The 13732-nt window shown below is 37.5% G+C and overlaps 1 protein-coding gene and 1 long non-coding RNA gene across 2 annotated transcripts; both read right to left on the bottom strand.

Moving 5' to 3' along the window:
* Window positions 1-3370: 3370 nt before the first annotated feature.
* On the bottom strand, window positions 3371-4830 carry LOC113099752 (uncharacterized). The gene is made up of 3 exons (XR_003289517.1): window positions 4560-4830; window positions 3713-3759; window positions 3371-3620 (listed from the first exon to the last, which is right to left on the bottom strand). It is a non-coding gene; the product is annotated as an uncharacterized LOC113099752 (long non-coding RNA).
* A 1651-nt stretch (window positions 4831-6481) lies between these two features.
* Window positions 6482-11879, bottom strand: LOC113099762 (polymeric immunoglobulin receptor-like). Its single transcript, XM_026264707.1, has 9 exons — window positions 11720-11879; window positions 11284-11628; window positions 9922-10272; window positions 9515-9817; window positions 9103-9414; window positions 8673-9011; window positions 7141-7182; window positions 6970-7023; window positions 6482-6579 (listed from the first exon to the last, which is right to left on the bottom strand). Exons 1-9 carry the CDS (start codon window positions 11805-11807, stop codon window positions 6482-6484), a joined length of 1932 nt encoding a protein of 643 aa, XP_026120492.1. The 5' UTR covers window positions 11808-11879.
* Window positions 11880-13732: the final 1853 nt, after the last annotated feature.

The raw sequence follows: 13732 nt of genomic DNA, 5'->3' as shown, positions 1-13732 counted from the left end.
TGATTTGAGAGATCCGTCTGTATTAAGCTATAGTTAAATATGTTTAACGTGAATACTTGCTAAATATGCAGTTATATTACGGACCGTTGGCATGAATTGTACTCGTGATGGAGCGGTCGTGGAGTGCTCTTGGAGCGAGTGAAAACCACACCGCTCCACTCCACGCTCCGCTCCAGCTCCGCTCCGCTCACATACTCTGATCCTAACACACTGATGATACACACAAAGTTACAATGTTCGGTACGTTTTAGATACAGCAAAATGTAAAAACATCTCAACTTTTCAGAATGACGCAAGCGCACCGCGGGTCATGTGACAAGAACTAACCAATCAGCTTCATCCTTTCCCGTAACAACGCTGAAAGCTCAGCCAAGATGAAGGAACAGCTGATCATAGTTGTTTATGGATTGCAATTTTGAAATAAATTTAGTAGCAGAGCTACTGTAAACGATTTTTAGAGCTGCAAATCCATTTATCTTTTGCTGAAATTTCCGCGTCTTTGTGGAGAGAGCAGCACGTCATTGTTGCTTAGCAAAGGCAGACGCCTCAGGGGCGCTTCTGCCCGCGCGCTTTGGAAAGGAGGAGAAAGACCCCTAAGGCGTTCGCTCACTCAGCACGCGCTGAAGGCTTGTTGCAAAATAATGCATCTAATGCATTTAACAGACCAGAAGTAGATGATCCTCCAGTAACCAACAGGTCTGGTGTTTGGGTGCACTTTGGATTCCCTGTAAGCTATAATGGTGATGATAGAATGAATGGTAAATAGTAAGGTCTCATATCTGCGGCTATAATGTAAATGTAACGTAAATGTACCAATCGCCGCGGTGATATCTAAATGCTGCGGGGATAGTTTGTTGCGTGTATGTTTTTCCTTTTTTTCGTCTTTTCCCAGATACTGACACACTAAGGTGATGTCGGCGTAAATGAGTTGACATGTTTCAAGTATTCCCGCTGGTGTTTTATTTTTTTTTCGCTGGTGTACCCTATTGTCATGTAGCAAATGCGACTGTTGTTTTTTTATCCACTACTCTCTTGCCATCACCATTATAGCTTACAGTGAATCCAAAGTGCACCCAAACACCAGACCTGTTGGTTATTGGAGGATCTTCTATTTCTGGCCTGTTAAACGCATTGGCTATTTTGCAATGAGCCTTCAGCGCGTACTGAGTGAGCGAGCGCGTGACTGAGTAGACTAACATAAATATATAAGTTGGTGTTTTTTTCTTCTTCGGGGGTGTCAGGGGCGTTGCCTGTTACGTCGTTTGGGTTATTGGGCTACCTTGTAGAACGTATATCATTATATTTCACTTTTTTTTTTTCAAATATAATTAATTAGTCCAACGAACCGTTCGGTACATAATGCGTACCGCGCACCGAACCGAAAGCCTCGTACCAAACGGTTCAATACGAATACGCGTATCGTTACACCCCTAATATATATATATTACACGCCTCTGTGGAATACTTGATTTTTATTGGTCAGTGGCTACATTCCGAGATATGTTATCCCTCTATGAGCTAATAACACAAGCTCATCCGGGTAACAGTGGTCGGTGCTGTACTCTTGCTTGGCTTGAATTATTATTTTTTCTTGGTGGAAGCTTTGCGTTTGTTTAGCTAATAGAATACTAAAACTCGTCTATTTCACCCTGGTATCGCGGACTCGCTCTCGTTTCATTGAAACCCAGCTGCTGCCCTTTTCACGGAAGCTTTGCGTTCAAATATTTCAACTCAAATCAATATTTCGCGCCTTATTATTTATTTATTTGGCAAGTAGCCGTATAACAACGGGATAAAGTACATGCAGCCGGTTGATCCCTTACATATTAATGTGGATTTGCCTTTGAAATTATAATGTTTATCCAAATGAATTTGGTATTTGATGGCTGAACTTATGTAGTCTACTAGTTTTAAATGTATTTGAAAAAGTTATTAAGATTAAATCTTTTGATTGTCTGACCCCCAGTTGGGGTCATGCTGGCTTTTTTAGTAAATATCTTATTTCTAGTGAGAAATTTCTAATATAGTCATTTAATATTTGTTTAGCTATTATCGAAGCTTACTCTAATTTGTTTTAGATCTTTAAACTGTGATTCTACCTCAAACGTTTAATAGTCAAAATATCAATTGACATCAAACACTTTAAGGCCTTCAGAACTGTGCAGCAGACACAGCTGGTATAAACACAAGCTTTGTCAAGACTGTGATCAGCTCCTGTGGCAGTGTCAAATCTGTAACACTGTAAATGTGTGCAGTGTAAAAACCTCTTATTTACACCGCACACGTCTGCAGCGGGTTTTTAAAAACCTCTTATTTACACCGCACACGTCTGCAGCGGGTTATAAAAACCTCTTATTTACACCGCACACATCTGCAGCGGGTTATGGCTCCATCACGGACACCAGAGCTGAAGCGTCCCAGAAGTGACTCTTTATGCTGCTTCGCCAAAGATAGGCGCCTAGTCTACAGTTCAAATACAAAATAAACGTGCTGACTAAAACACACGTCTTTCATCCTTGTCACACATAACTGAACTTTAAGTGTATTGACTTTGTGTGTAGGCTACAGCATAACAAAGCAGGACAATAGCAATAAATTAAACAATAAACACAATTAAGCTGGACAAAACATCACTACTTAGCCAACGTAACCATGGTAGAACTCAAAAATCAAGAAAAACACTGATGGACAGGCAAAAAACGTGGCCTCGTGAATCCAGTTGCATGTCTTCTGAAGTGCTCCTGGTGTGAGTTGGTGCTGTCTGAAGGGTGAAACTAAACCTTGTTGGAGTCGTAATGCACCTCAGATGTGTGCAATGTGAACAAAAGGTAAGGGGTGATGTTCTCTTCAGTCACAGCGAAACATTTCAGGTTTTTCCAACACTGACCTGTAGATGTCACTGACTGCTCAATGACTTGCTCGATGAAACTGAATGATTGTGTCATTCTCAGGGACTGCTTCTATCTCAATCAATCACCTTTATTTATATAGTGCTTTAAACAAAATACATTGCGTCAAAGCACTGAACAACATTCATTTGGAAAACAGTGTGTCAATAATGCAAAATGATAGTTAAAGGCAGTTCATCATTGAATTCAGTGATGTCATTTCTGTTCAGTTTAAATAGTGTCTGTGCATTTATTTGCAATCAAGTCAATGATATCGCTGTAGATGAAGTGACCCCAACTAAGCAAGCCAGAGGCGACAGCGGCAAGGAACCGAAACTCCATCGGTGACAGAATGGAGAAAAAAACCTTGGGAGAAACCAGGCTCAGTTGGGGGGCCAGTTCTCCTTTGACCAGACGAAACCAGTAGTTCATCTATCTGTGTATAAAAACAAATCTCCAGTGGTAATATTAATTTGGTGAGATGTTGTGATTGACAGATGCGTAATCACAGTGAGTCTCCTCTTTACTGAATCTGACTGTAGCTTCACTGAGAGACTCTTCATGATTTTGAAAACTGACAGCAGCGTACAGGAGCCCATCAGAGGGGATTGTGGGTGACTGAATTGTGGAGTAAAGTGGATTCTGTGAGTCAGAGGGGATTGTGGGTAACTGGACAGTTGAATAGAGAGGATTTGATTCAGGATCTGAATGGCGCTTGGCGTCTTCTTGAGTCTGTAAGAAGTGAAATTTCCAAAACATGAAGCACACAGTATCAGGTTAGACATTTCTCATGTTGAGATGTAGATTATAGTTCTGAAACTCACCGTTTCATGATCCCCTGTCTGTCTTCTGTCTCTTGATGAAATAATGTCTGTGTGAAGAAGAGAAACATCTCAGATGTCAGAAAATAAGAGTGATTTTAAAGGGATACTCCACCCCATTAATTACAATTACAATTTTGTCATTAATCACTTACCCCCATGTTGTTCCAAACCTGTAAAAGCATTGTTCGACTTCGGAACACACTTTAAGATATTTTTATTGAAAACTGGTGGGCTTGTGACTGGCAAATAAATTATACTGTCAAGGTCCAGAAATGTATGAAAGACATACGGCGCTGTACGGATGCACTGTTTTCATTCAAATCAAAGCGTAAATACACTTAGAAAACATATCCTTGTCTCATGGCCGACACAGAAGAGTTTACACAGTTTGTGTTCAGAGGATATTCTATAAAATGGTGCTAAGGCGATGTGGAGAGATGCAGAGGAGATAAATTATTGAATAAAGTCATTATTTTTGTTTTCGTCGCTTACAAAAATTATTCTTGTCGCTTCATAATGTTTCGGTTGAATCCAATGATGTCAGATGAACTATTTTGACGATGCTTTTCATACTTTCCTGGACCTTTATACTGTTATTTATTTGGCAGTCTATAAGACAGTCTCAAGCCTCCCAGTTTTCATCCAAAATATCTTAAATTGTATTCCGAAGACAAACTAAGCTTTTACGGGTTTAAAAACAACATGTGAGTATGATTAATGACAAAATGTTCATTTCGGGGTGGAGTAACCCTTTATCTATGACTGTATTTCTGACCAGCAGAGGGAGAAAAGGTCAGATTTACTAAATGTGCAGCAGTGTGTGTGTGTGTGTGTGTGTGTGTCTCACCATGTTTGTTGTGTTTCAGTTTGAATAAGATTAACACTATAACCAGAGCCAGCAGAAGCAATCCCACAGAAACTGCAGCTATTGTGAATGAGAAACAAGGCGAGACCATGACATTTATCAACAAATATTCAGAAACATACATACATCGGATGCAAATGTTTGAATAGTTAGATCACTTTCAGCTCAAAACTGAGAAACTTTTTCAAAATTATTTGGAATCTTACCAGACGTTGCTTTTTGCTTGTCTTTTCCTCTTTCGCTGTCAGACGGGGTCATTTCTAAAAACACAATCACAGAAAGTGTATAATTCACATCATTGGCTCAATTAAAAAAAATAAGAGAGAGAGAGAGAGAACAGAAAGAAAGAATTTATGATGGACTGGTCCAACAGGAAGATTGTGAGATGCATTCTAGATGTAGATGTCGCTTTGCGAAACTGCACAGTTTGTACCTTGTACCAGTTGGTACTCTAAAAATGTGGTTGCACCACTAAAAATAAACCCTTTATAAAATGATGAGTGGATTATATAGACTATAGCCTAGAGAGCACACAAAAAGTGCTCCCTTTATAATCACTAAGGCTACACTAATCCGGATATATTTGAAAACTGAGTTTTTGATCATTTTCAAACGTTTTCCAGAAGTTGCTCATCCACACTTAAACGTATAAAAGATGCATACATCCCCCTACTGCGCATAAGTATAGCTTCGACCTGCGTAATTTCCGCTAGGCATTTATTTACTTGCTGGCGAGTTCTGCTGCTAAACATCAACTGCGAGTAAACATTCTGGCTTCTTTGAAGAAACGCAATCTGCAGTATGTACAAACTGACATTAATTTCTAACAAGGCTGTCAAAACGGAGCGCATCCAAAACAACTGCTGTATAATGTTGTTCAACATCTTGGCTGAATTGGTCATATGAGTGCATCACATGACTAAAAATGCGTCATCGTATTCAAAAGCCTCTGTTTTCACAGTCAACCCTACGAAGCGAAGACGGCTTTTTCTAATTTATCGGCTTTGGTGAGCGTTTTCCAAAAGCTAGGTTTTCGTTGACTTAAAACGCCATCTCAGTGTCGACGGAAGGCCAAAACGGAGAGAAAAATATACGTTTTCAAATTAAAACATATTAGTGTGGACATGGCCTAAAAAGCTGTCACTTTCTTCAGTTCACGGCAATCTCACAAAGCTCTGTTATAATAAATGAGACTGTTTTTTTTTTTTATATAAAGAGAGGATTTGCGAGCATGCAGAACTGATTGTGTTCAAAATAAACGTGATGATTGGCCATATTGCTCAACACTGCAAAAACACAGTGAAAATAGAAACAACCACCCCCACTCACTCGCAGATGCACTGAAGCAACTGCCAGAAAAAGAGAGAGAGAGAATTTGCAGATATGCTATTATTTTGCTGGTTGTAGATTCCAGAAAATTCCTTGCTCACAAATATTTCAATGCAAATAATCAATGCCACGGCAGGCCAAATTACCCAAAATTACCCATGATACCTTACTCTGAATAATTGAGGTCTGTTCCAAACAAGTCATGGTTGTCTGGGTTGTGAATTGTAGATGTTGCTAATTTCATAGTAATTTCTGTTAGTATAGATGGCGGTTTTTATTATAAACATTCAAGGGAGCTGCTAGTTGGAATACAGACAGACAAAACTATTAGCGTGAAGAACTTAACATACTGCTGCGCAACTTAATCGAGGAAACTAATTAGACTAATATTATTGTCATTATATAGTTCTAATGAAACAACTGACAACTCAAATCACATTTAAAACAATTCAAGAAGAACTTAAATGTTAAAATTGCATTGTGTGTCTGTATGTATATATATTATGGGCAAGCTGTTAATTTCCCAGGCCCACCTGTACAATTTATTTCACGTTGCACATGTTGCATATCCAAATTTATCTAAATAGCATTTCCAAGTCAAACTGAGAAGCAGACTTACCAGGCTTTACTGTTTCCTGGGATGTTTCTCTTTTGGTGTAAAATGTCTTCATCTCTAAAAATACACAGTCATAAAGCAAAGATGGTTAACAAATTAATTAGGAAACAAATGTTGTCATTGTTGACTCAGATTTCCTGTGAAATACAAAATGTGATTGTTTGAAGATATTTTTTTTAAGCAGACAGAAACTGCCAAGCACCAAAAATAAAAAAAAGTGGTGTCAAATATCCCACGTGACTCATTTGAAGTCTTCCTAAGCTGTGTGATACTGTGTGAGGAGTGAACACCTATCTATCATTATTTAAAGAAATAACTTGTGTATATTCTTACTGAACGTATATTTGATATCATTGGTAGTAAAACAGAGAAATAGTGACTTCAGCAGTGTCAAACCTGTCTGAATAAGTGCAAGAACAGAAGAGAAAAAGAGTTGCTGGATCTTACCAGGCTTTTCTGTTTCCTGGACGGTTTCCTTTTCAGTGTCAGATGAGGTCATTTCTTAATGAATGAATGAATGAAAAATAAAAAACACAATATTTCCTACACATGTTGAACATCCGACCCTCACATTTCTCATAATGATCACTTTTAGTTCAAACTGAGAAGCAGACTCACCAGGCTGGGGTGTTACCCTTTTGGTGTCAGAGGTCGTCATTTCTGAAAATACACAATCATAATTATAAAATTAGAGGAACAGATTTCTATCTAATATAAAAGTCACTCTCCAATCCGGTTATACTCAACATGTGATTGAAGAAAATCTTCTAAAAGCAGACAGTAACTAGATGTCAAACTTCAGTTTCATGCCCAAGACTCATTCAAGTCACATTTATTTCTGTAGTGTCTTTTACAACAGGCCTGCAGATTGCTCAAAGCAGTTTCACTCTAATAAAGAGGAAAACAACTGTGTTGATGCTATCAAATTAATCCATTATGAAACAAATGCAAGTTCAGCTGTAAATCAGTTCTACAGAAGACAATAGTGCCCTTATTCAGATCAGTTGAGTTCAATGAGTGTTATTCCCCATTCACACCAAGAACAGTAAATATAAAGATAACGATATTAGTGTCCACACCAGAGGATGATATCTTCTGTTTAAGTGCACATGTGTCTGCCGCTTTAAATTCTTGAGCTCGTTATAGCAGGATGGATTCTGATTGGCTGTCAATGTTTTTATTGTTCATCAGCTGGAAAAAAAAATCTGAAATTGATTCTGACGATATTGTTTCTCTGTGCCTTTATCGTTATTGCTGTGATGTGGACTGTGGACTGTTATATTTTAATACTGAGAATGATTTTTAGAACTAAATCTTTATTATGTTTATAGTTATCATCCTTGCTGTGAGTGGGGCTTTAATGTTGCAAAGTACATTAGTTAGTTCTGTAAGCTCTTATGAAGCTGTGTGACCCTGTGTGAGGAACTATGTAAACAACATAAAATAATAATAATAATAATAATAATAACAATAATTATAATAAATGTAATAAAAATGCATTGACTGTGTGAAAACACAAAGTAGCAGGCAGTTATTTTGTTGCTTGATGTTTTCCGTGGTCAACAGTTTTTAGGATAGTTCACCCCCTCAAAAATATCACACTGTTAGAAAATAAAATAAAATAAAAATCTGTCAAAACCAGGAAAAAGTGTTGTAATGTTCTACCATATTAAGTTTAGAGGCATTTTCTTCTTTAACCTTAAAAAAATGACAAAATTGAAAATTCTGATAAAAATCATGTTAATATCAACATGAAAAAAATTATTGGTGAACTATCCCTTTTATGAAAGAGTGTTTTACCTCCGGTCACGTGTAGCTGAACTTCAGTGAATATGAAGGACCCAGAGCTCTCCTCTGCACACCAGTATTTCCCAGAATCCTCTGCTCTCAGATCGCTGATCTTCACAGTAAAGGTTTCTTCAGTCAGAGAGAATCTGCTGTTATCTACTGAAACATGAACTCCGTCTCTGAAGCAGATATTGGGCTGATCTCCTCTGCAGAAAAACCTCTGTGTTTGATTCCTGATGTGTTTACAGCTGATGGACACTGATCCTCCGACAGACGCTTCATGAGCGACCGCTGAAGAAAACAACATTAAATATGATGAGTCTGAGAACAGAATGAGCAGAAACATTGAGATTCATCCTCACCGTCCTTCCTGATGATCATGAGCTCAATGGGAAGATTAAACACATCTTTTACTGCACACCAGTATTTCCCAGCATCCTCTGCTCTCAGCTCAGTCAGCGTCACAGTGAAGAGATTGAGGTCAGTGTCGTCCTTTACTGAAATCTTTGGGTTTTTAACATGATCTTCATCTGACCGAATGATAATTTGAGCATCTTTACTCAAACACTTTCCTTTACACAGATACTTTACTTCTTTACTCAAACACCTTCCACTGCGCAGACACACTTCTTCATTGTTTTTTTCATCATAAGGGCATTTGATCTGGACTGAATCTCCTTCACGTCCGATCACTGGAGGCACTGATAGTCAAAGAGAACAGAGATGTATTTATACACTGTGAAATACATGCATCTATGACTGAACTGCATGGTTTGTGGTGTCTGTACATACTGGTTAAAGTCAGTTGATGTTTATTGGTGAGAGAAACAGAAGTCAGACACTTGTGTCTGGTTTCTGCTCCACACCAGTAAACTCCAGCATCTCTCAGGCTCACATTACTGATGCTCGCTGTAAAAACTCCTGCTGTACTGTCAGAAAACTCAAAGCGCTGCTTCTCTGATGAACTGATGCTCTGACAGATCTTCTGCTCGTTCTCTTTACAGATGTGTTTGATGGACTGCTGTTTCTCAGGGGAATTACAGCTGAGTTTCACACTTTCACCAATAACAGCAGCTGATTCACTTGATTCACGGAAATGATCACCTATACACAAAAACAATTAAAAAACTGAATTTTAAACCTTATTTTCTTATTTTAACTGATAGAAATTGTCCAGAAACAGACTCACACAGAAAATCTTTACCTTGATTGATCTTCAGTGTGATCTCAGTGAACAGATGACCGTCAGCAGTTTTCACTCCACATCTGTACGTTCTTTCATCAGCTTCAGTTAAATCACTGATAAAAACCTTCAAAACTCCTGAACTGGTATCATCATACATGTGAACTTTATCAAGATGGATCCACTGATTCTGTTCATCAGAGATCTCCTGTAATGAATGTATTTGGATGAATTTCTTGTTTTCTTTGAATTCTTCTGGAAATTCACACATGATGAAGACTGATTTACTGATGTAGGCCTCAACCTGGACAGAAGTTATCTGACCTGCAAGACAAGATTTATTACATTATTAACAGTCAGGAGAGATTTACATTTCTTATTTAGATAATTTATAAAGATTTTAACATTAAAAATGAATCTAAACTCACTTTGGACATTCAGCTCAATCTCTTTAATGAAGGTTATGTGAGTAATTGATGTTTCTGAAGGTGGTTTATCTCCTCCGTCTCTCTCCACTCCACATAAATAAACTCCATCATCATCTTCAGAAATGTCTCTGATGGTCACAGTAAAGTGATTTCTCTGATTGTCAGACAGGATGAACTTCTCTTCAGATGATTGTGATGATTGAGAGATCTTCAGCACAAACACAGGATCTCCATTCACTCTGTACAAGACTTTTGTGTGTGTTTCAAACCCATGATCATATTCACAGCTGAAAGTGATTGTTTGACCTTTATATGCAGATCGGATAACAGACGTCCCACAAGAAGAAGAGTCTGAAAATGATTTCAATAAACCATTGAGACATGCACTGAAATATTAAAATATCACTATTATTATTAAAGGTGCACTACAGGAAACTTTATCCTCTCTATCTCTATCTCTGTGTGACAGATACAGTGTCATGTTTCTTGCAGTTCATTTTTAACATTCTTGTTTTTAGGTGTATTTACAGTTCCCTGTGATCAGAGCAGGGGGCTGCTTCATAAAACAGGTTTACCAGATAAGTCAGGCTTATTACTATCTAACTTATTTTCACTTGATTTGGTTTCATAAAGCAAATTTACCATATAGCTCAAGCTCAGTCACTGTGGCAAAATATGCTGGGAAACTAACCTGGTCCGGAGCAGACTAACTGTCAGGCCAATAGGAATGCATTGATATTCCCATTGCATTAACTGTTCTAACTGATAAGAGGAATACACATTAACTCAATTAAGATAGTAATTAGGGTAGTATTAGCTTACATTTACAGCTATCATAAAAAAATGCACTTGTATGTTGGATTAAAATTCTACATTTAATGTCCAACAACAAATGTTTTAGCAAAATGTATATTTATTCTATTCTAGTCATGCTGGATTGATTTGATCCATGATCCACATTAAGGTCTGCTTAAGAATAAGCGTGAACATCCAATTATCTTGACTCACTTAACCTGGATCAATTTAGAGAGACTGCGTGAACTTAAATTGTTGTTGATTAAACTGCTTTAGTCCTGATTTATTTGTTAACTTTTGGACTTTAAGCCCTTGCTTTTTTAAGCGTCTTTTATGAAACAGCCCCCAGATCTAATACATAAGATAGGAATGACATGAATGATGTTAAGATGACCTTTTCCAAATTATGAATCTTTATTGTAAGCTACTCTTGTGAATCATGATTTGTGTACTTGCACAGTCACCAAGTTTTGTTCATTTTTATTAAAACAGTTTTCTGTAGTGCTCCTTTAAATAGTGCTATTGTAAAAATAATTACTGTAGTAAGTTATAAAGTATCATACGCACTTCTGTTCACCACTAAATCAACATCACGACTCCATTCCTGATTGTTTCCACATGAGTATTTCCCATCATCCTCTCTGCTGAGCTTCCTGATGAACACTGAGAAGAATCCTCTGTTTTCATCGTCATACAGAGCGAATCTCTCATTATAAACCCAGCGATGCTGAGTCTCACTACTGATTCCTGTCCTACAGTCTCTGTCTCTGCAGAAATACTTTCCTTTAAACTGATCAGAAGACTCTCTCTTGTTCAGGGGTTTTGTGTTATGTTGCTCATCAGACTTATACATGCAGTTGAACATCACACTCCCTCCAGAGCAGCCGATCACTTTAAAACACAGAACCTGACCTGACGAACACAAGATCATTTGCTCTGGGTTATTATATAATCAACCTGGGTTAAATAATATAAAATATTATATGACCAGTAAAGAACTGACCTGAGATCAGACAGAGAGTGATGAAGATGATGATGGTGATGACGGATGTCATTCCTGATTGACTTCTTGAATCTTTAATCCTGATCATATCACTATCCAGAGAAAGCGAGAGCTGATGAAATACACTGTATGTAATGTATGGATGTAAATAATCATTAAAACACACACTCTCATGTTTCTGCTTCCTCTTTCTCTAAACAGCTCCACCCAGGAACAGGGCGTTCAGTGTGAAAATATGTGTGAAAGACTGCAAACATGCAGATAAACATCTACTGTAAGCATATAACACACACAACTGATGGGAAAAGCTATATTAACAAACACTGACAGTATACATAGTTACTGTTTATGATTTTAAGGTTTTTTTTTTAGCTTCATGCTGCATTCATTACTGAAAACAGATTAAAATGAAGTTATGTTTTATTAGATGTCAGTCATCTTAAAACATTATTAAACATACAGTTGGATTTTTATGAGTATTGGATGTTATGAAAGGCCTACAAATTGATTGAGATTCATCACAAGATCTGAGAGATGTCTTATTTCTTCTTCTGTCACTTGTATCTGATATATTAGTGTATTTATGGATCCCACTTGCTTTCACTTCTGCTTTCATGGCAGGTGGAAATTAAAATTATCACCAACCTGTCACCAGTGATGGGGGAAATGAAGCTTCTCAAACCTTTGACTCAGTCGAAGCGTTTGCTTTACAAAATGACTGATTGTTTTGAAGCGTTCGAAACATCTGCTGATAATGCAACAAAAACACAGGCTAAAATGTTTTTTTTGAATTTGTACTCTAGGAAAGGGGTCATGACAAGATTTTTATTATTATTTTAATATGTTCATATGTCTCTTGAGGTTTATTTATAGTGTTAATAAAGTTTTTGCACCAAAAACAAAATAAATAAAATAAAATAAAAAAGTGAAAGTTGTAACATTAGCCAAGTATGGTAACCCGTACTCAGAATTGGTGCTCTGCATTTAACCCACCCAAGTGCACACACACAGCAGTGAGAAGTGAACAAACCATGGGTAGCTATAGATCCAGCGCCAGGGGTTCAGTGCCTTGCTCAAGGGCACTTCAGCCATGGGTATTGAGGTGTTCATTTACTCCCTCTCACCTACAACTCCTGCTAGCACCAAAGAATCGAACCGGCACCCTTCTGCCACGATTCCAGTTCAAAGCAAACATATAGTGTATGTCAGAGGTGGGACTTTCAAGTCACAAGCAAGTCTTCAAGTCATATCCCAAATCCTCAAAGGATTAAAGTAAATGAGTTCTTTAATTAAGTTACTAATTCAATTATGATTGTACATTAGTAATGAACATCTGCTGTTAACAATCGACATCACTGAAGTAAAGAGAAACACAATAACTACAACTGAATTTAGCCACAGCCTTCAACTGAAAAAATAAAACAAAACACTATGACACCATAATGGTGTTCAATGTTTGCTTTAAGTTGACTCTTTACCCTTTTACTAACTCAAAGCAATTTGTCTTTATCTTTGGATTGCTGACTGACACTCTTCATTTCAATGATGAACTGCCTTTAACTATCATTTTGCATTAGTGACACACTGTTTTCCTAATGAATGTTGTTCAGTTGCTTTGACGCAATGTATTTTGTTTAAAGCGCTATATAAATAAAGGTGACGTGACTCTATTCTTGAACTGAAGAAAAAAAAAAAAAAGGCCCCAGCAAACAAACACCACCGCAATGCTTCAACGTTGAAGACAAAAAAGAAAGCTGTCAGTTCAGGCTTTTAGACATGAACACTTATCACACGATACTCAACAGTGGTGATAGGTTTTCATACTGTGCATGATGAGCTTTTACAACGGTGTTACCCAGCATGCAACATTTTGTTGATTGTCACCACTGTTGAGAGTCATATGCTGGTTCTTGATGTCTCTGTGTGTCTGCAGAGTAGAGGAGCTTAAATTTTGTATGCACTTAATAGACTTTAAATTCACTCACTGTAATTGTATTAAATGCTGTAGTTCTA

The sequence above is a fragment of the Carassius auratus genome, unplaced genomic scaffold (assembly GCF_003368295.1).
Source record: "Carassius auratus strain Wakin unplaced genomic scaffold, ASM336829v1 scaf_tig00217029, whole genome shotgun sequence".
NCBI lineage: Eukaryota > Metazoa > Chordata > Actinopteri > Cypriniformes > Cyprinidae > Carassius > Carassius auratus.
Note: the sequence above shows the minus strand (reverse complement) of the source record. Positions and strands in the feature narration are given on the sequence as shown.